Source organism: Nicotiana sylvestris, chromosome 9, assembly GCF_000393655.2.
Source record: "Nicotiana sylvestris chromosome 9, ASM39365v2, whole genome shotgun sequence".
Lineage (NCBI taxonomy): Eukaryota > Viridiplantae > Streptophyta > Magnoliopsida > Solanales > Solanaceae > Nicotiana > Nicotiana sylvestris.
In genome coordinates, this window is record NC_091065.1 from 192,815,920 (window position 1) to 192,839,190 (window position 23,271).

At 38.3% G+C, this 23,271-nt stretch overlaps 1 protein-coding gene across 5 annotated transcripts; it reads left to right on the forward strand.

The window, feature by feature from the left end:
- Positions 1–12,378: 12,378 nt before the first annotated feature.
- On the forward strand, positions 12,379–22,911 carry LOC104229902 (uncharacterized). Of its 5 annotated transcripts, XR_011402150.1 has the most exons (7): positions 13,072–13,466; positions 13,667–14,416; positions 15,501–16,924; positions 21,493–21,692; positions 21,778–21,871; positions 21,952–22,208; positions 22,358–22,909. XR_011402150.1 is itself a non-coding variant. In XM_009782629.2 (3 exons), exons 2-3 carry the CDS (start codon positions 13,706–13,708, stop codon positions 16,800–16,802), a joined length of 2,013 nt encoding a protein of 670 aa, XP_009780931.1. In that variant the 5' UTR covers positions 12,379–12,730; positions 13,667–13,705; the 3' UTR covers positions 16,803–17,179. The 5 variants fall into 5 exon arrangements, 2 of the variants coding, with proteins under 2 accessions (XP_009780931.1, XP_009780930.1); XR_011402149.1 differs by having other exon boundaries at positions 21,952–22,910; XR_011402151.1 differs by having other exon boundaries at positions 21,493–21,861; positions 21,952–22,911.
- The last annotated feature ends 360 nt before the right edge of the window (positions 22,912–23,271 follow it).

Genomic DNA, 23,271 nt, shown 5'->3' on the forward strand with positions numbered 1-23,271 from the left:
TCTCAAGTTCACCAAGGCATTAAATTAATTACCTAAATTTCACTTTTAGTTTATCGAAAAAAATTAACCCTAGGAAATGACCTAAGCATCTTTCTGTAATACAAATGCCAATTCAGAATACATTTGGGTGGAAATATTAGGGATGTCTTGGGACAAAAATAATAACATACTTAATGTAATCTCATAGATGTAAGGAGGGTGACAGACCTTACCCTACCTTGTACGAGGTAGAAAGATTGTTTCAATAGATCCTTAACTCTAAGATGTCTTGGGAGTTGCCAGAAAAAAATAAGCCTTTAGAGCTCGTTTAGTATAAGGAATAATTAATCTCGTAATTAAATTTAAGAAGAGTTTATTCCATGTTTGGTTGGGAGAAAATTACGGTGTAATAAGTAATCCCGGGATTGTAGTGTTTTTATCCCCATGAAAAGGTGGAATAAATAATCCCTGGGTAATTAATCCCGGGATTGTAGTGTTTTTATCCTTATGGAAAGGTGGAATAAATAATCCCTGGGTAACTAATCCCGAGATAATTAATTCTGGGACAACTTCTTCCCAACCAAATAACCCCTTAATATTGTGATTGCACATTGCATGTTATCCCCATTGGTACAGAGTCCTTACAATTTTAGTATTGTGGGTTCGAGTCATCAAAAAAGCAATAGCTCCGGTAAAATGTATCAAAAGGGAATTAAAAGGAGGAGGGGAATTTAAAAAGAAAAATAAAATAAAATATGTCAACAAATATACTTGGGCATGAGATATATACTCTATCAACTCTATACTCTGCCCTATTCTTTTGTACCCATGTGATGTTGTGGCTTTCTGACCAAAACATATAAAGGAGGAAATGAAAAGGACTAGTGAAAAGGAGCAGAGATATGGAAGAGTGAAAAAGTAGTGTAAGCAATGAGTTAAATTTGACAATCACATTCATTATAATTGCTGCTAAAAGCAAGAGCCTACAATATACTATGACTCTTATCTCTTCACTTTTTGACTCATTTCAGATCTTAAAGGCAAAAGCTACTTTTTCCACATGAGCATATCCTATAAAGAGTGTGATAGGCTCGTGGAGAGATTGAAGGTGGTCCATAACTTGGTCGGTTCTCTAAAATATAATATCCTCTTTTCGTTTCAATTTAGACGAGGTAGTTTGATGCGGTACAAAATTTAAGAAAAAAAGACTGTTAAAATTTGTGATCTTAAAAGCTTAAGGGATAAAACCTTTATGGGGGCATGACATTTTTGTGGTTATAAAAGCTTCTCATTAAGGGTAAAATGAAGAATTTAAAGTTAAATTATTTCAATTGTGGAAATGTGTCATTCTTTTTTGAACGAACTAACACAAAAAGTGTGTCGTCTAAATTGAAACAGAGGGAGTATTAATTAATTCAAGAAAGAAAGTTATGAATTAAACTTATAGCAAAATTTGATGCAGGGTTAGTGTATTGGTCTAAATTTGACCGTCACGACCGAACTGATCAACGTCCCGCCTAAGAGATCGGGTCGTGAAAGATAACGTAGTCCACTCTGCACCCTTTTCCCGACATCCGTTGAGTCGGAAGGAGCAGCGCCTAAAGGGACAACCAAGACACATTGGAGGTAGGCGAGCGTCGGACCAAGCAAAGAGCAAGGGTGCATTGGCTATATATAGTTAGGGAAAACCTTCGATTAGGGAGGCGGCTCTCTCCTTTCTCTCTTCGAAGCTCTCTTCTTATATTCTTGATAGGAAAGAAGTAATCTATAGAAGAATATGTAAAGCTATCTCCCCATCGATCGATGGGAGACACAATATAGAATTTCAATAAGATCATTTACATCTCCTTTATCTTATACACGATCTATGCTATTAACTCTTTGATCTGGGATTAATTATGTCTGACTAAGATTTACCCCTTCATCTTCTTTGATTGATTTGTTCAAAAAGGTTTCGATATCTTTTGAGCCAAACAATTTGGCACCCTCTGTGGGGATTTCTTAGTGAAATTTCCTAGTCTCTCCCAGATCAAAGGCAAGAAATACGATCACCCACCAAAAGGAGCGCAAAGGAAACACCCAATCCATGCGAGACAAAGGCGCAGTGCGGTAGGGGAGGAGAGCCAAGCAAAATTACCAAACTCAGAAATCTTCGCCCAATCAACCATCGATATGCCAAACAGGATGAACAACGTTACCAACCTATTCTCCTCCATCTGACCACCGGACTGGTGCAAGGAAAGTATCACTCTAACTCACCTTCTGCTCTCTGCTCAAGTAGAGACACAAAGGCCGCGCAGACGAACGAATAAAGAAACACCTCACTGAAAAAGACAAAAAACTACTGCAAAACAACTAAGATACCGCCCGCCGGTGATACCCCCAAGTTGGAAGGCGATAGACAGACAAGGAAACCACAATATATGCGCAAAACGAACATAAGCGAAACAACAACGTTTCACATTCTCCGATGTTGCACCCTCCGTTGCAAGCAATGTTAAACAAACTGGGACTCTCCCAGAAGATATCTGGCTCTCCAAAAACTGGGACTAATTACGGGTTGCTATTTCGATAAGTTCGAAATAACACCCTATAAGACCGAGGGCCTTCTCCAAAAAGAGAAGAGTTCGACCACGATCGAATGACAACAGGTTGCTATTTTGATAAGTTCGAAATAGCACCCTTTAAGGCCAAGGGCCTTCGCCAAAAAGAGAAGAGTTCGACCTCGATCGAACAATAACGGGTTGCTATTTCGATAAGTTCGAAATAACACCCTTTAAGGCCAAGGGCCTTTGCCAAAAAGAGAAAAATTCGACCTCCATCGAATGACGACAGGCTGCTATTTTGATAAGTTCGAAATAACACCCTTTAAGGCCAAGGGCCTTCGCCAAAAAGAGAAGAGTTCAACCTCGATCGAACGATAATGGGTTACTATTTCGATAAATTCGAAATAACACCTTTTAAGACCAAGGACCTTCGCCAAAAAGAGAAAAATTCGACCTCGATCGAACGACAACGGGTTGCTATTTCAATAAGTTCGATATAACACCCTTTAAGTCCAAGGGCATTCGCCAAAAAGAGAAGAGTTCGACCTCGATCAAACGACAACGGGTTGCTATTTCGATAAGTTCAAAACAAAACCCTTTAAGGCCAAGGGCCTTCGCCAAAAATATAAGAGTTCGACCACGATCGAACGATGACGGGTTGCTATTTTGATAAGTTCAAAATAACACCCTTTAAGGCCAAGGGCATTCGCCAAGAAGAGAAGAGTTCGACCTCGATCGAATGACGACAGGTTACTATTTTGATAAGTTCGAAATAACACCCTTTAAGGCCAAGGGCCACCACAAAAAAAAAAAGTTCGACCTTGATCGAACGTCAACGGGTTGCTATTTCGATAAGTTCGAAATAACACCCTTTAAGTCCAAAGGGCTTCGCCAAAAAGAGAAGAGTTCGACCTCGATCGAATGACAACGGGTTGCTATTTCGATAAGTTTGAAATAACACCCTTTAAGGCTAATGGTCTTCGCCAAAAAGAGAAGAGTTCGACCTCGATCGAACGACGACAGGTTGCTATTTCGATAAGTTCGAAATAACACCCTTTAAGGCCAAGGGCCTTCGCCAAAAGAGAAGAGTTCGACCTCGATCGAACGACGACGGGTTACTATCTTGATAAGTTCGAAATAACACCCTTTAAGGCCAAGGGCCTTCGCAAAAAAAAAAGAAGAGTTCGACCTCGATTGAACGACAACGGGTTGCTATTTCGATAAGTTCGAAATAACACCCTTTAAGGCTAAGGGCCATAGCCAAAACAAGAAGAGTTCGACCTCGATCGAACGACAACGGGTTGCTATTTCGATAAGTTCGAAATAATACCCTTTAAGGCCAAAGGCCTACGCCAAAAAGAGAAGAGTTTGACCTCAATCGAACGACAACAGGTTGCTATTTCGATAAGTTCAAAATAACACCCTTTAAGGCCAAGGGACTTCATCAAAAAGAGAAGAGTTTGACCTTAATTAAATGACGACGGGTTGCTATTTCGATAAGTTCGAAATAATATCCTTTAAGGCCAAGGGCCTTCGCCAAATGGAGAAGAGTTCGACCTCGATATAACTACAACGGGTTGCTATTTCGATAAGTTCAAAATAACACCCTTTAAGGCCAAGGGCCTTCGCCAAAAAGAGAAGAGTTTGACCTCGACCGAATGACGACATGTTACTATTTCGATAAGTTCGAAACAACACCTTTTTAGACCAAGGGCCTTCGTAAAAAAAAAGGGTTCGACTCGATCGAACGACGACAGGTTGTTACTTCAATAATTTCGAAATAACACCCTTTAAGGCCAAGGGCCTTTGCCAAAAAGAGAAGAATTCGATCTCGATCGAACGACGACGGGTTGCTATTTCGATAAGTTCGAAATAATACCCTTTAAGGACAAGTTCCTTCACCAAAAAGAGAAGAGTTCGACCTCGATCGAACGACGATGGGTTACTATTTCGACAAGTTCAAAATAACACTCTTTAAGGCCAAGGGCCTTCGCCAAAAGAGAAGAATTCAACCTCCATCGAACGACGACGGGTTACTATTTCGATAAGTTCGAAGTAACACCCTTTAAGGCCAAGGGCCTTCGCCAAAAAGAGAAGAGTTCAACCTCGATCGAACGATGACGGGTTACTATTTCGATAAGTTCAAAATAACACCCTTTAAGGCCAAGGGCCTTCTCCAAAGAGAAAAGATTTCGACCTCGGTCGAGTGATGACGGGTCACTATTTCGATAAGTTCAAAATAATACCCTAAGGCCAAGCGCCTTCGCCAACAAAAAGAGTTCTACCTCGATCGAATGATGACGGGTCACTATTTCGATTACTTCGAAACCCTTTGAGGCTAAGGGCCATCGCCCAAGAGGAAACCCGAAATATTTCTAAGGCCAAAAGCCGTCAGGAGGTATAAAGGGAAAGAAAAACCGGGATTCGCCATACAAGCATCTATCTCGCACCAAAGCCATAAATAATGAAAATAAAGGTGAAGTACAAGGCAAATAACGAAGAAAAACTCCTCTTTATACAATGTAATTGCGCGGACTATCGCGGCTTACATATGGCCCAAGCCAACACAAAAAAAAAGAGAATGAAAAGGGAAGGGGAAAGAAACAACGACAACAGGTGACGAACAACTATAAAAAAAAATAACCGAAAGTAAGAATAGGCAAAGACAACATTCTTCATTCGGCGCCATCACAGCCATCACCATCACCATCTCCAAGAAGTCCTCCCTTATCATCATACGCACCCCCATGGGCTTCAGGCGTCGCTGCATCATACCCGCAATTAACGCTAGCCTCTCGCGCTTTCGCTCACGTTCTTCATATGCAACCTCAGTCACAGTACCCGCCTCCCACAAACTCTTATATATATCCCGCTGGGCTTCGACATAAACCCAAAGCTCATGTATATAGCGGGGAACGGCGGTGGAGGAAGATTCAATCTGAGCCAACAGTCACCCATTTTCTGCCTCTAGTGCTGCGACCGATCTCCCAGAACCGATGCCTCTTGATCAATCTCATTGATGTGCTCCTCGTGCCTTGCCTCCATGAGGGTAGTCGTCGCTCTTTCTGACTCCTATTCGTACTGGAGGACGTGGATGGTGTTCTCCAAGGCCACCACACTCGCCGAAGCCGCGGACTAAGCACTCTCGATGCTCTCCAACCCAGCGACCTTGTTCTCCAGCGTGGTCAATTTCCCCATCCATTCCACGCTCATCGCCTCGACCTTGATCAAGTTCTGATCCATCTCCGACTGCGTTGACCTCAATCTCTCCTACAGATGCTCACATTCTGCGGTGACTCCCTTGACCAACTCGAGCTCCTCGTACTTCACTCGAAGTTGCTCCTCAAGCACACTCCTGTTGTGGATAGCTTGCATCAACTTCTGGTCCCTTTTCTCCAACTCCTCACCAAGAGCCCGATTATCGGGGTTTGCCTTCAGCTTCTCATGCATCTCGCGGCACTTGTTGCGGTAGCGACAATATTTCTCCAACATCTTCAAGAAAATCTTGGCCTAAATGTTGGCCCTACGAATGCTTTCCACTTCTACCATATACGTCTGAAAAATGTAAAGACGGGTCAGAATCGTATCATCAAGAAAAGCAAGGGAAAAGCGAAAGCAAGTATAACATACCCTTAAGCCCATAGCGGCCACCTCATCCATCAAATCAACATCAGGAACGGACCGAAGGGCCGTATTCTCGAATGCCGAGCATAACATGCTGAACTGCGGCACTAGATCCTCTGTGTCCCCCAAAAGATTGGTATCCAAAGGGATCTCAATAATACGAGCCGAGCCTCTCGCACGAACCACCGAGTGAGTAAGGCCCTCCTCAAATATCCTGACATCATCAGGGTCGAGGTCCGATTCTGATTCATAATCGTCGACTACCACGCATTTCCTTCTTTCGGCAGCCGAAGAGGAAGCACGAACAACTGCAGAGGATGAGGGTATGCCCGAAAAATAGTTCTTGTACAAATACAGCGAAAGTTGAGCGGGGCATACCTCGTAAAAATGGTAAAAATCTACCAATAACAAAGAAAGAGGAAGTGTATACCCAATAAGAAAGGGGTAGGCGTAGAATACGCAGTACCCGGGGTGGTCGAAATGAACTATGTCGTTCCCCACCGTCGGCCGCATATCAACGTAATTGGGGATTCCCCAGCTTTCTTTCAACTCTGTAATGTCCCTCTCTCTCATAATGGTGTGGACAGGTTCCGGTTCCACCCCAGCGCAAGTACTGAAGTCGATCAACTCTCTCTCGGGGCGAGGTAGGATCTCAACCATCGACGGGACCTCCTCATCTTCCACCGCATCTACCCCTCTGGTGGCCTGAGCAGCAATTTTCGGTGCCGAAATTGTGGCGGGAAGATCGGTGCTAGAGGAATCACCATCCATTTTTTACAGATTAGGCGGCAAAAGGACAACGGGAAGAAAAGATGGAGATTTTTAGTTAATTAAAGGCAAACAAAACAAAGAGTGTTAGAGGGAAAATACATCTGCAGAATTCTCTCAAGCAAAAGGTAAAAAGGTGTGTCAATCGAATGATAAGCTCCCTCTATTTATAAGAGACATAAATACCCCGAGCACGAAACCCAAGAGTCGTCAAACGAATCTGATAGGGCACAAAATGTTTCAGTTCCCCAAGAACGTGTGTCATAATGGCGGTAACCACGAAATGACGCTTTAATGCCATACGACGTTTCGGTTCCGAAACCGCCACAACAGTCCATGGGTATCGAAAGAATGCCACCACCCCGCCTAAAAATCCAAGTAATGTATCTAAGGAATGAGAAGTCAGAAGTAAGATTTCGCTCGACTTCGTAGCGATCACGATCCATCTGCCGAGCCCGACGGAGGACGACCCCGACAGACGGAGGGACTAACTGTATTGGTCAAAATATGTCCGTCATGACCGAACTGATCAATGTCCCGCCTAAGAGACTGGGCCGTGAAGGATAACGTAGTCCACTCTGCACCCTTTTCCCGACATCCGTCGAGTTGGAAGAAGCAGCGCCTAAAGGGACAACCAAGACACATTGGAGGCAGGCGAGCGTCGACCAAGCAAAGAGTAAGGGTGCCTTGGCTATAAATATTAAGGGAAAACCTTCGATTAGGGGGGCGGCTCTCTCCTTTCTCTCTCCGAAGCCCTCTTCTTGTATTCTTGATAGGAAGAAGTAATCTATAGAAGAATATGTAAAGTTATCTCCCAATCGATCGATGAGATACACAATATAGAATTTCAATAAGATCATTTACATCTCCTTTATCTTATACACGATCCATGCTATTAGCTCTTTGATCTGGGATTAATTATGTCTGACTAAGATTTACCCCTTCATCTTCTTTGATTGATTTGTTCAAAAAGGCTTCGATATGTTTTGAGTCAAATAGTTAGGAGGAGGGGCTAAAACAAAAAGGTTGTAAGTTGATGCTTGAACTAGTTGAGTATTTCACTTTAATATATGTATATTATCGTTATCATCAAAGAATGTGATGGGATGATCGAAATCTCTTTGTTCTTAAACAAAGGTCAGGTTCCAACTTAGATAATACAGAAACTTCTGCTAGAAAGCGTGTCTTCTTTAATAGATCTTACCGATGCAAATACGAATTAATCGCGTGATTTTGGATAAAGAATGCGTCAAGCAAAGGAAAAAAAATGAGAGGGAAGATAGAAAAAGGCAAAATACATAAGTTAGCACCTTAACTATGAACCAAATCCATGTTACACATCTTTTGTGGACGAAAATAACTTTACACACTCAACCTTTCCAGAGTGTGTCTAATACACACTACTTTTATATTTAAGCATCTCAGAAAAAGCCTGTCACGCACCAATAATATAGTACCACGTGTCATTAATTTTGAAATAAAATAAATTAATGTGAAATTACAAATATACCCCTAAACTATTCTTCCTTCCATCCCTTTCTCTTCTGCACCGAATCTCCATTGACGCCAACACCATAAAAAATCCACAACTATCACCTTTCGATTATAAAGCAAAATTAGGAACTCAAGTACATTAATCACGAGTTTGTGAGTCCAGATTCAAATCTAACACAAGAAATATGTTGAGAAACTCAAAACTTCATTAAAGTTAGTTATGGCCAAATCCATGGTTGCTCGATTCACGGTCATCTTCTCCGATAAAATAAAAGACTAGGTGTTTTGACAGTTGATTATGGTCAGAATCTGTGCATTATTCAGTGCAAATAAGCAACCAAAGTGATGAAAGCGCAAGCAACAAACAACAACTTTATAAAAATGGCATGTAAATAACAAATAGAATCAATTAATTCTCGGCATCTTTTGGCTCATCTCTAGTATCCCTCAACACCAAATTAATATTCTACCACATTAAATTTGTGTTCTTAATTTGTTACTACTTAATTATGATTCAAACCCAGATCTATAAAATTCTCTTAGATATAGATTTCTTTTAACTTTCTTTATCAATTTCTTCCAAAGCCCTTTTATATTATTGTTATTCTTAAAATGGTGGACAGAGAAGATGGTGGAAAAGGGGTGGGGAAGAAGATGAAAATGGGAAAGGAGGAAGGTCAGCAACAAATTGATAGGGGCGGGGGTCTGGGGAAGAAGAACAGGGAGGGGTGAGTTAAAGTGAAGGGAAACAAAATAATTTTAAAAAGCAAAAGTTTAAAATTTTGACACGTGTCCTTTAAGTAAGAATTGGGATAAAAATTTCTACAGTTTAACGCACTTATAATTTTTGTTAAATACGCACGTGCCACGTAGCAAAAGTAGTGTATATTAGACACACTCTGAAAATGTTGAGTGTGTAAAGTTATTTTCGTCCACAAAAAATGTGTAACAGGGATTTGGTTCATAGTTAAGGTACTAATTTATGTATTTTGCCATAGAAAAATGTAGAGAAAAGTTTCATCACTATTAGTTATTGTCAAACTGACCATGACATTGAATACATACCAAAAAAATAGAAAATATATAAATTTCTGGTATAAAAGCCATTTTTGCTTATTCCATTGATTTGGTCTTTTCCAATATTGTCAAGGACCGTTTGCCCTAATAAATTTCTGGTACGCAAGCCGTTGACATATTGAAATATATAAATATGGAGAATATTACTTCATCGATCTCAATTTATGTGCTATTAGAGAGTATTACTCTATGTGTCTCAATTTATGCATCATACTTTTTCTTTTTGGCCGGTCACGTAAAGAATTTTATACTTTCTTATTTAATAATAATTTAAGTTTAAACTTATTCTTTTACTCTTAATGAGATAATCTATACATATACAAATTTTTATACCTTACTTTAGACCACAAAATTTCAATTTTTTTTTTTTTCGTACCTTTCTCTCTCTTTTCATGTACAATATAATGAAGTATCTTTTTTTTTTCTTTTTCTGGACGGAGGAAATATAAATTGTACTCGAATAATATTACTACCATGTTAGAAACCATTAGTAGTGTCATTTCGCCCAATAACCAGCTTATAGTTGATTATTGTTTGGTTTATTGACACGCATTATAAATATTTTATAAGCCAAAGTCAATGAGAAGTCATAAATTAGGTAGATTCCCAACTTATGACTTCTCAATTTAATCATTTTTAATATAATTTCATATTCAATTTTGACCCATTGCAATATGTGTTATCGTCCATATTGGAATCAATCATTACTTATTTACCAAAAAAAAAAAAAGGAAATGATGCCCAAGACTTAATTCAACTAGCATGTTTTTTTTGTTTCCTATCCAGTGTCTGATATTCGTATTGGAGCCAGATTATATCCGAATTCATGTCGGATTGGGTCTCATTCGGGAGTTAGCACTCCATATCAAGGATTTTTCTATACCCAGGGCTCGAACCCGAGACCGCTTGTTAAGAGAGGAGCAGCCCCATCCACTGCACCTAGGGGTATCAATGGATATTTAAAAACCGACTAAACTGATCGAACCGTATCGCACTGAACCGATTTTTAGGTTTCTTTTAATAAAACCGTAGGTTTTTATAAAAATATATAATCGTGCTGTTAATTAGGGTAGATTTTTTATTTTTATGAAAATAAACCGAAAAAATACCGAACCGTACCGAATAAATTTACATGTGAAAAATGTATTTATATATTAAGTTTAAAAATAATAAAACATTAAATATTTCCTTGTGCCTTGGAATTATGAGAACGGTTACAAGCCAATAAGTAATTAAAATCAAAATCATAATTCTCAAACCTATTATGCTATTCCTACTGAAACTAAATTATTTTCGGCATGTTCACTAGCAAGACACAAAGTATTATAGCAATTATGAGTAACAAACTACAATGTATTGAATATGTTTCATTTCGTATAATTTAGATTTATCTTTTTGAATATTTAATTTTCTATTGACTTTATTATTGAGCTCTAACTTGGTTAGTATCTTTTCACTCGTGTGATTTATATTTTTTGTGTCTTTGCTCAATTTCTTTTACGCTGCTCTAGAATAGTTAATGGATCTATACTCTGACCATCTTTCATGTTTTCTTAATTCATCACTCTTTAAACATAAAAATATCTAAAGAATTTTACTACGTCCTATAAAAGTACGTATGTCATTGCATATTCTACTAGTGACTTTTATAAGACATTAAAAATGACGAAAATTAACCGAACTGTATCGATATCGAAGAGAAACCAACATGATTTGGACGATTTTAGAAAGTTAAATTTTGATTATACATAATAGAATAATCAAAAAATTAATTTGTATGGTACATATTTTATAAAATAACCTACCTAACCGAACCATTAACACCCCTAACTGCACCACATTCTTTGATGATCTAACTAGCAAATGTTGAGAAAATATGACAGCATACAAAATTGGACTACTTTTTTCGATTGTTAAAAAAAAGAAAAAAGCAATTAATCTCTTATGATCAATCTTAGTTTAGATTAAAAAAAATATGACCTTACAAGAATCTCATATGTTTTATTTAGAAAACCTTTCGATTATCTTTTACCAATCTGGTATGGAAAAAGTAATATAAATAAAAGAATATTAAATAAATATAAATCACATATAAATGTAACAATCAAACATCTGATCCGACAGCGACAACAGAAACATCGAACATTAATTAACAGTCCCGCGTTTTTAATTTTGCCGCCCCGCTATCACCCCCCTCCCCCCACCCCCGGGCCCTCTTTCCACTTTAGTCACTTTCACCTTTCCCAATTTAACCAAGCCCCCACCCCCAAGTTTCTAGCGTCAAAACGGTGTAACGCCAAATTTACTCTAATCATTACATTATTTTTTATATCAAAAAATAATATTCATTCTTTCTCTTTTATATTATATTATTATTTTTTATTTAAATTTTATTTTTTATTTCCTTCAAATAAATATATAATCACTTATTTTTATTTTATGTATTGTTAGTTTTCTTTTTTAAATTTTAGTTTTCACTTCTCAATTTTAGCAACATTAAATAATAAAGTTAACTTATGATTTTATATAAATATAATATATACAAAAATTAATATATCAAAAAAATAGGATATAAATTAAAATTATAAAGATCTTAATATAAAAATTAATTATATATACAATATATGATAAATTAAAAGTGTAAAATATAAAATAAAATAATAATAATAAATCAAATTTGGTGTGATGTATTTGGTGCAACACTATTCATGCACTATAATGGTGCAAGATTTGGTATTCCATTGGAGCAAAAAAATACCAATTTTACGCTAAATTTAGATTTGGTGTAGCTTTGGAGATGGCCTCGTGACATTCAACCATTATTATCAATTGCATCAAATTTCACATTTCAATAAGTAAGAATCTTTCCTCCCTTTTTCGCGAGAAGTTTTATTTTGTGTCTCATACAACTTACATTGGTTGTACGAGGCTTTTTTTCGTCTCACAAATTTGTGAACTCCAATCTTACGCTTCTGGGTCCACAAAACTGTGAGACAAAAAGGTTCCTTGTACAACTAGTATCAGTTGTACGAGCCACAAAATAAAATTTTCCATTTTTCATATACTCCTACGTGCTTGCTACCACACTTTTATCTTTTTCCCCCATTTCTCCCTCCATTTTTGTTGTGACTTAGTCCCCTTTTTATGAATTCTTCTCTTGTCTGCTTCGAAAATTTTGCAGCATAAGTTCTGTTAAAAATATCTGATTATCTGTTGTAGTAGATCACAGATCCTGTAGTAAGGTTAGTATTTTGTTGTTTAGACTTCTCTTGTTTTGTCATCTTCTTGAATTATAAAAAAAGTTGATGCTTTGCCTTATGTATCTTCTGTTATTCTTCAATTGTTTTCATTTTCTGAGATTTCTAGTAGTTGGTATTCTCATTCCTTCTGGTGGTAAGCCTATTCGTTGTGATACTCTAAGTTTTAAAGTTTATAACTTTTCCCTTAACCTTTCCTTCTCCGTATATTCACCTTTACCCGCCGGCGGCGAAATAAAGTAATTTTTTTAAGGGTGTTCAAACTTGAAAAAAGTAAAAAAATTCTCCCGCAAAGAGTATTTAATATATGTTTTATAACCTATATACAGCAGAGTAATTTTCTGAGATATGTGGCTTCGCCCCTGCCTTTACTCTCTTCCTTCTGCTCTGTGTTACCTTTTTTTTTTGGGCTTGAAATCTAGTAGGGTCTTCTCCTCATAATTATATTTGAGCTGTTGCTTTGTGGGTCAATCACCTTTTTCTCGATCCTATCTTCATGCATTAATCAATTGTTGAATTTTCTTGTTGCAGAATCTTTAATTACCTATTAGGAGAAGGGAATAGGCCCTTTTCAATTTGAGTGTCATCTTCTTGAGTTAAAACCCCCTGAAACAGTAGTTGGAAATTGGGACCTTTTTGGCCTAGAAAAGTATCTTCTTTATTGCTCAAAATTTCAGGGCGGATCAAGAATTTAAACTTGATAGGTTCAACATTGCAAATGGTTAGGGCTTAATTACTTGTAATTGTGGTTTAATATTTATCGAAATTTTAATGATTATTTACTACACCTCTACATTCGTGTTGAAAATAGTGAATCCAGTTGAACCCTTATTATATAAGCTCCATCCTGCCTTTGCTTGACCTAGGTGTGTCATCTTCTTGAGTTTTAACCAAAGAAAAATTTTTTCTTTGTGTTTGTAGCTGAAGTCTTTTTCGGGTCTTGATATTCTTGCCATTGCCATGCCTCCAACGTATTTACCTCTTCGGTGGGAGAGTACTGGGGACCAATGGTGGTATGCTGCACCAATTGATTGGGCAGCTGCAAATGGTCACTATGATTTGGTACGAGAGCTTCTTCGCCTAGACGGCAATCACGTTATCAAGCTCACTTCATTACGTAGGATAAGAAGGCTTGAGTCCGTTTGGGATGATGAAGAACAGTTTGATGATGTAGCTAGATGCCGGTCACAAGTTGCAAAGAAGTTGCTTCTTGAATGTGAGAACAAGAAAGGGAAAAATTCCCTCCTTAAAGCTGGATATGGTGGATGGCTTTTGTATACTGCTGCCTCTGCTGGAGACTTGGATTTTGTTCGACAATTGCTCGAAAAAGACTCCCTTTTGGTATTTGGAGAAGGGGAGTATGGTGTTACTGACATATTATATGCTGCTGCTAGGAGTAAAAGTTGTGATGTGTTTAAGGTTTTGTTTGATTTTGCTGTATCACCGAGGTTTATAGCGCGTGGTGGTAGAGGGTCGGAGGAACAGAATGGGGACATTCCGTCTGCTTATAAGTGGGAAATGATGAATAGAGCTATTCATGCGGCTGCTAGAGGAGGCAATGTGAAGATGCTGAAGGAGCTTATTGCTGACTGTTCTGATGATATATTGGCTTACAGAGACATTCAAGGTGCAACTCTCTTACATACGGCAGCTGGCAAAGGCCAGGTCGAGGTAGGATTTGTATGCTTACCAGTTTGAGCTTTTGCAGATTTCATGTTGTTGGGTTTTCGTTCTCGGTTGTTACAAATCAATACAGGCAGTGGCGGAGCTATGTGTTAGCAAGGGACCTTGGAACTAAATAATTGAATGCCCTTCTCTGAAAACTTGTATTGGGTAGATAGGGCAAAAGCGAATTTTTTTGGTTGTATATAAACTGTTGAATCCCCTTGATATAAGATGACCCTAGGCATGACATTCTAGGATTTTTTTTGGAATCCCTTTGTATTGTAATCCTGGATTTGCCACTGAATACACGGGCCTTGGGACTAACAAATTGTACGTGTTTACTATTTGTATAGCAAGATCAACTACTTAAGTAATATTTGGTGGTCTAATTGCAACAAATCTCAGCAACTTTTCTATTTTAGCTAGCCACTTTAAACCTCAGAGAGGATGAGGGTCTTATTCCAGACACCATATTAAGTTATTAAACTTCAGAAGTGTCAACTATGAGGTTTTGACATAATCATTCGTATTAGTATGAAGTGAAAACCATAATCATCTTGCTTTGCTTGATTTCTTGGAAGTCCCTTTACTGTTCGGGAATATTTTTACTGTAGAACGTTCTCCTAATAGGATGTCTGAGTCTCAGATGTCCTTAGTGTTGTCCATCTCAGTTGGCATCTTAGATGAACAATTGCTTTTATTAACTTATAGTTATAAGGCGGTTTAAGCCAATGCTAAATAGTGATGCATATTACGCCAGCACTTTCAAATAAATTTTCACCTTTACTTGACCAGTTGAATATTTTCACTTGGCTTGATTCTTGCACATAGTCAGAGTACATAGGAAAGACTATGCAGATGGTTTGCATCCCATTATTATAACAGAGAAGTTTTAGTTGGATTTTCAGGTATTTTTATATAATAGTAGTAAATTATAGATCTTCGATGTGGTGGTTAAATATCCTTGTTGTTTGTCATGTTTGAACAATACCTCATAACAAGCTTAGATGTTGCTAAAGATGTGAAGTATGCTAATGCTAACAGTTTGGCTATCAATATGTCCTTCATTTGCTCTATTTTATGGGTGCAGGTTGTTAAATATCTTCTGAAAAGTTCTGATATTGTCAACTCTGTAGACAATCAAGGCAATACTGCATTACACGTGGCTGCTTCGAGGGGCCAATTAGCTGTTGTTGAAGCTCTCATCGTTGCTTCACCTTCATTGGTCAATTCAAGAAACAATGCTGGAGATACATTTCTTCATGTTGCCATTACTGGTTTCCAAAACCCTTATTTCCGCAGATTGGATCGTCAAATTGATCTCATGAAACAATTAGTTTGTGGAAAATTTTTCAACATTGAGGAAATTGTTAACGCTGAAAACAATGACGGTAGAACTGCTCTTCATTTAGCTGTCATTGGAAATATTCATTCTGAACTTGTGGAATTACTTATGACCGTCCGCTCTATTAATGTCAATACTCGTGATAAGGATGGAATGACACCACTCGATATCCTAAGGCAACGACCACGTTCTGCTTCCTCCGAGCTACTTACAAGACAGTTGATCTCTGCTGGGGGAATTTTTAGTCATCGCGATTATTCTGCAAGGAGAGTTGTTGCATCCCATTTGAAGATGCAAAACATAAGTAGCAGTCCTGGAACTTCTTTTAGAATCTCTGACACCGAAATATTCTTATACACGGGCATTGAACATGCACCAGAGGACAGTAAAAAAGCTGAGATTAGCAACACAAGTGAGCCGAGTCATCGATACATGAGTCCTGATAGCTATTGTTCTAGAAATGACAAGAAATCTGGTTCCGCAGATCATGCAGCTGAAAAACTGAAACGCTTCTTCCATTGGCCAAAAATTAAAAAAAGAGATACTAAGAAGGTCAAGATATTGGTTGATCAATGTTCTGCAAGTAATTCGGACGTGGCACCAGTCCCTCTTCGAGAAAGATACTCCAAGCCTTCATCATTCTCAAGCCACAAACGGACGCTCTCTGCTAGTAGTAACATTCCAAGTCCAACAGCAAAGAAGAAGTTTGCTTCTGGGATAGTAAACGGTGTCATGCAAGCCATACCACATCTCAGCCTCCCTCGTAGATCACCTCGTGCTAGTTCATTCTCGATTTCATCATTGTCTTCACGCAGTTCTTTGGACAAACAAAAAGCAATCGTGATTGAGACTGAGCTCGCTGGACCTTCTTGTTCTAATCAGGTAGACGGTGTATCATCAGACTCGACTCACAAACAAAGTGCAGGACATAAAAGGTCGGTGAACCAATATTTGTGTTTTGGTGCCTCAGGACAACCTGTCAAGGCCTCTTCAAGTGGGATGCAGCCATATGAACTTTATGAGCGGTCTGTTCTATCCACGGCTTGAACAATGGCATGTACGCATATAACAATAACAACAACAACAACAAAAAACCCGGTGCAATCACACACGTGGGGTCTGGGGACTTGAACAATGGCACGTGCGCATGGACTTCAATAATTTGGCAGGTCAGTGAGCTCTTTTCCTGATTAATTTCCTAGTTGACGTGTTCTGATGTACTCATATAGCTCAAAAGCTATTGACATTTCTCTGAATTTAGTCTTTTTATTCCAGAAGAAAATGTAAATATGCTTAATGTTTGTAGCTGTAACTAAATGGCTTTGTTTATGTAGCTCCTTAGTTTGATGTAATAAGGAACTTCCTGCAGCAGGTTGAACACATTTCTCTACTTTTTCACCATTGTGTGCTAGATTTTCCGGCAATTTTTATTTATTTACTTTATATATGAGTTTTTTATATGGTAGAAATTCATGTCTGTAAATTCACAGGTTTATACCTTCATTAGTCTGCAAGGGTTGACTGAGTTGGTTGGGTGAGTGGTTTCCCACGTGGGACACCTGGGATCGATTTCCCTCATTAGCAACCTCCTTAATTAGAGCTTGTCGCACCGGGCGTGCTTAGTGCAGTTTACATTTCCTGTGCGATTTGTGAGCTATTGCACAGTGAGCAAGTTACTCAGTGCGCACCCGAAAGATAGCGGGCGGGTTTCCCTGAAAATTTTCCAAAAAAAGTTTATACTTCATAATTTTGACAAGGGCATCTCTTAGTTAAATTTAAGGGAAAAGGTCCATATTTACTCCTCAAATATGCGAAATGGTCCACATATGTCCTTTATAATATCATGTTCTTGCCGTTACAAAAGTGGTTCATTTTTGCCCTCATTTCAAAGCCACGTGTCTAAATAGTGAACTCAGTTATTATTATATATTAATTTGAGATTACAGTACAAGCTTATAAACTTAAAATCCTGAATCTGCCTATGATACAAAATAATAATAGGTAAGAGTTGGAGGGTATAACCACCATATTTACACAATTTGACCAAGTAAAGAACCTTTTAAAAAAAAGACGCGTATTTTTTAGAGATGTAGATTTTGAAAGACCAAAATTTAGGAGATTTTTTTCTGTGTATTTCATTGGTCTGAAACTTCGGTATTAATACCAGCATAGTAACATGTCCACTACCTATTGTCTATTGAATACAAACAAATTAATGTACTATGTATAACTTTATACAATATTTATATATACAACTATGCCTTATTATATTTATATAATAGCATGCCTACTATCTAATGGTTTCCAGATGAGAACAACTATGTTTTGTTTCCAATTTGACACCTATTATGTTTCCAATCAGATGTTGGGCTTGGGTCCTCAATTGTTGGGCCATTTCTATGCTTCTGGACCCTATCCCCAAATCCATTTTGCCACTGTCCTCTTCATACCAAACTGGGCTGCACAGATGAGGTTCCAACACCCCCTCTCAAGTTGGAGGGGAGTGTAGCGATGCCCAACTTGCCAAGAACCGAATTATGGGATGGCCCGGAGAGCGGTTTGGTGAATATATCGGCTAATTGAGAGGATGATGGGACAAATGACAGCGAAATCAAACCAGAGAGAAATTGTTGCCTCACAAAATAGCAATCAAGTTCAACGTGCTTTGTTCGCTCATGGAATACAGGGTTCCGAGCGATGTGAGTTGCAGCTTGTGAATCAGAATGAATAGAAACCGGAAGAGACGATGGTGTATCGAGATCTGTCAAGAGTCGAGTTAGCCAAGTAACTTCAGCAACTACTCGCTTCATAGATCGATACTCTGCTTTGGCGGATGAGAGCGATACTGAAGCTTGCTTCTTTGATTTCCATGAAATTGGAGATCCGCCGAGAGTGACAAAATACCCACTTATAGATCGTCGTGTATCAACACAAGATCCCCAATCCGCATCACAAAATGCAAGTAGTGTGAGGGAGGGAGCAGAGGACATGAAAATACCCTGTCCAGGGTTGGATATGAGATATCTAACTACCCGTAGGGCAACATTAAAATGAGGCACACGGGGCTGTTGCATGAATTGACTGAGGTGTTGTACTGGATAGGAAAGGTCCGGTCTTATGTGAGTGAGATAATTTAATTTGCCTAGGAGTCGGCGATAGACAGTTGGATCAGAAAGAAGGTCACCAGATTCACCACTAAGCTTGCATGAAGGGTCCAATGGAGATGTGGCAGAGGGCAAACTACTACAATCAAATTCTTCAAGAACTTCCAAGGTGAATTTCCGTTGACTGATGATTAAACCTTGTGGCTCACGAAGAGTCTCCAGGCCCAAAAAATAGTGTAAGTCACCTAGGTCCTTGATCTGAAATTCCTGGTGAAGAAATTGTTTCAATTGATGAAGTTCTTCCTTGTTATTTCCTGTAAGTAGGATATCATCTACGTAAACTGCGACAATTGAAATTGAATCTAGTGATTTCTTGTAAAAGAGTGAGTAGTCATTAAGAGATGAATGAAACCCTTTGAAACTTAATGCGGTTGTTAGCCTGACATACCATTGACGCGAGGCTTGCCTCAAACCATAAAGTGATTTGCGAAGTAAACACACATGGTTGGGATTAGTTGGAATTTTGCCTGCTGGAAACTTCGTATATACCTCTTCCTGTAATTCACCATGTAAGAATACGTTGTTTACATCTAGCTGTGAGATTCCCCATCCTTTCTTTATTGCAACAGCTAGAAGACATCGTATGGTAGTCATTTTTATCACTGGGGAAAATGTCTCGTTAAAGTCAATCCCTTCTCTTTGAATGTCACCTCGAATAACCAACCTAGCCTTCAACCTTTCTACACTTCCATCTGCATTATGTTTTACTTTATAAACCCATTTGCAAGGGAGAGCCTTTTTTCCATGTGGTAATTCCACAATTTCCCAAGTTTGGTTGGCTTCGAGTGCTTTAAACTCAGTGTCCATTGCTTGTTGCCAACCAGGATGCATATTAGCTTGGGAAAAACTGGTAGGTTCAACTATATTTGAAATAGAGTTAATAAGATGTTGATTGATAGTGGAAAGTCCAGCAAAGGAAAAAATGGTAGGATTAACAGGTTGATTGAAACATGAATCAGTTAAAGTAGTCAAGTAAACATTATTGCAAACATAATCATGTAAATAGGATGGTCTAGTATGAGGTCTTTCTGATCTTCTCAAGACTAGTGGAGATGTACCCTGTTGTGAATGATCTAACTCTGATGTAGGATAAATTGGAGATTCTGATCTTTGGTTTGAAGTAGGACTAGGAGGAGAAATGGGAGTAGAAGAATGAACTGGATTAGGAGTATTACAAATAGGATGAATGGAATTAAAAGGACCATTGATGGCATCAGAACTACTGTCAACCAAATCAATAAGTGGAAAAAATCCAGGGAACATAGGAAGAGAACTGGATGGTAGAGAAAATGGTTAAATAGATTCATGGAATTGCACGTCTCTAGAAACAAAGATCTTCTTAGTATTAAAATCTAGCAGTTTATAACCTTTCTTACCATAAGGGTACCCTATAAACACACAAACCTTAGCCCTTGCTCCTAACTTGTCCCTGCTGTGAGAAAGAGTTGAGGCATAACACAAACAACCAAAGGATATAAGGAAATCATAATTAGGAGCTTTACCAAACAAAATCTCATAAGGTGTTTTGTTCCTGATGACTCTTGAAGGAAATCTATTGATCAAAAAAGTGGCAGTGAGTAAGCATTCTCCCCAATATGAAATAGGAAGTTTAGATTGGTGCAATAGAGCCCTAGATGTTTCTAAAAGGTGTCTATGCTTCCTCTCAACAACTCCATTTTGTTGAGGGGTAGCAGTGCATGAAGTTTGGTGTATGATCCCTTGAGAAACTAAATATTCAGAGGTTGTTAAACTTGTACCCAATTCTAGTGCATTGTCTGATCTGATAATTTTAACTTTGGTGGAAAATTGTCTTTCTACCATGGCCAGGAAGTCTTTTAATACTGAAAAAGCGTTACTTTTTGTGCTTAAAAGAAAAGTCCAAGTTCCCCTACTATAATCATCAACGATGCTAAGAAAATATCTATATCCATTATAGGTAGTTGTCTTATATGGCCCCCATGTATCAATATGAATTAGTTCAAAAATATGTTTGCTGGTGATATTGCTTGAATGAAAAGGAATTCTTGTTTGTCTAGCTAAAGGACAGATATCGCATTGATAGTGAACATTGGATATAGAAGGGAAAATAGATGGCATATTAATGTTTTTCATTGCAGAAAATGGCATATGGCCTAATCTAAGATGCCATAGCCTTACATTGGAATTAACCTTTTCAGGAAAAGAAACCGAAGAAAGGGAAATAGCATGACTAGATTGTCTTGCTTTAGGTAATGAAACTACATTGTTGTCAGATGACTTCTTAGGCCTATGGCTTGAAGAATCTAGCAGATAGATGCCCCCTTTTGCTTCACTAAGACCCTGAGGGATCCTCATTGAAAGGCCCTGTATCATGCATGTAGTAGCGGAGAAGATTAGAAGACAATTGTATTGTTTGCAAATTTTTTGAACTGAAAGTAGATTGTATTTGAAAGAAGACACATATAAGACATCTTTTAGAGTCAGATTGCCTGGAATAGATACATCTCCAATGTGAGTCACTTTTATACTATATGAATTGGGAAGATTTACCATTAAAGGTTTTGGAAGAGGTTTGATTGTGGAAAAAATTGTAGGGTCTGAAGACATATGTTCAGAAGCTCCTGAATCCAATATCCAAGAGGTGATTTTGAAATTAGAAGATGTAGAAGGTGAACCATTAAATGTTGTACTTGCACAGTTGGCAACATTTGCAACAACATCTGAGTTAGAAGACACTGTCTGACCACCCTTCACCTGTTGAAGAAGTTGAACTAGCTGAGAAACTTGGCTTTGTGTGAGTTGTTGATTTCCATTGCTTCCATCAACAATGCTCTGCTCTCCTACTTCACTGTCAAAATATGTTGCATTGCTCTTAACAGGTGCTTGGAACTTCTTTGACCTTGTGAACTTGAAGTCTGCTGGAAATCCAATGATCCTGTAGCATTTATCCATTGAATGCCCAGGTTTTTTACAGTAAGAGCAACTCAAATTGTTCTTCTTTCCCTTGAAATAAGAATTTCCAAACTTCTGACTTGGATGACTTTGATTTGCAGCCATGAAGGATGAAGAATCTCCAGGGAATTGAGAGTTGACATAAACTTCCCTTTGCTTCTCATCTTGCATCAACAGGGAATATGCATGTCCCACAGTTGGAAGGGGTGACAACATCAAGATACTACTCTTCACTGAGGCATAGGTGTCATTCAACCCCATGAGAAACTTAATTAACCTCTCATCCTGGAGTGATTTGGACATTTTCATCTTACCTCCATAACTACATTCACATGAGCAGTTGACATGTGTATTCAAGGTATCTAGCTCATCCCATAGCCTCTTAATCTTAGTAAAATACTCTGCTATGTTGCTTGACCCCTGAACCAAATCACTCAACTCTTTCTGTAAATGATACATTTTTGCACCATTTGATTGACCAAATCTATCTTCCAAATCATCCCACAGATGTTTGGCTGTTTTGGAATAGATGACACTTTCACCAATCTCTCTGGAAAGGGAGTTCAACAACCAAGATATGACCATGTCATTACACCTATTCCATAACTTGTAGTCAGGTGTTTCTGAGCTTGGTGCAAGGCAGGTTCCATCTATGAACCCCACCTTGTTTTTGGCAGAAAGAGCAATGAGAATGGACCTGCGCCACCCTCCATAGCTTTTACCATCAAAGTTTGTGTTTACTAAGTTCATTCCGGGTGAATCTGAGGGGTGAAGGAAGTAAGGATGACTTGAGTCCTTCATTCCACCTCCATTATTTGCAGAAGTGGTGACATTTGCTGAACTGACCTCAGTTGTTTCAAGAATAGAACCCATTGAAGAACAAGATATTGAAAAAAATGAACTGAAAAAAAAAACTAAAGGATCGATGCTTTAGAGCTATTGCTCTGATACCATGTAGATTTTGAAAGACCAAAATTTAGGAGATTTTTTTCTGTGTATTTCATTGGTCTGAAACTTCGGTATTAATACCAGCATAGTAACATGTCCACTACCTATTGTCTATTGAATACAAACAAATTAATGTACTATGTATAACTTTATACAATATTTATATATACAACTATGCCTTATTATATTTATATAATAGCATGCCTACTATCTAATGGTTTCCAGATGGGAACAACTATGTTTTGTTTTCAATTTGACAGCTATTATGTTTCCAATCAGATGTTGGGCTTGGGTCCTCAATTGTTGGGCCACTGTCCCTATCCCCAAATCCATTTTGCCACTGTCCTCTTCATACCAAACTGGGCTGCACATATGAGGTTCCAACAAGAGAGCCGACAAGTAATTCTGTTAATAACTTGCCGTTTTGATCCTTTCGAACAACTTGATGAATTTAGTAGATCGTTTTAGGAGGG

What these genes read in the sequence shown, in the direction of transcription:
- LOC104229902 (XM_009782628.2), top strand. An exon ending in CTGGCAAAGGCCAGGTCGAG is followed by an intron (nt 14,417 to 15,500) that starts GTAGGATTTGTA and finishes TTATGGGTGCAG; the next exon opens with GTTGTTAAATATCTTCTGAA.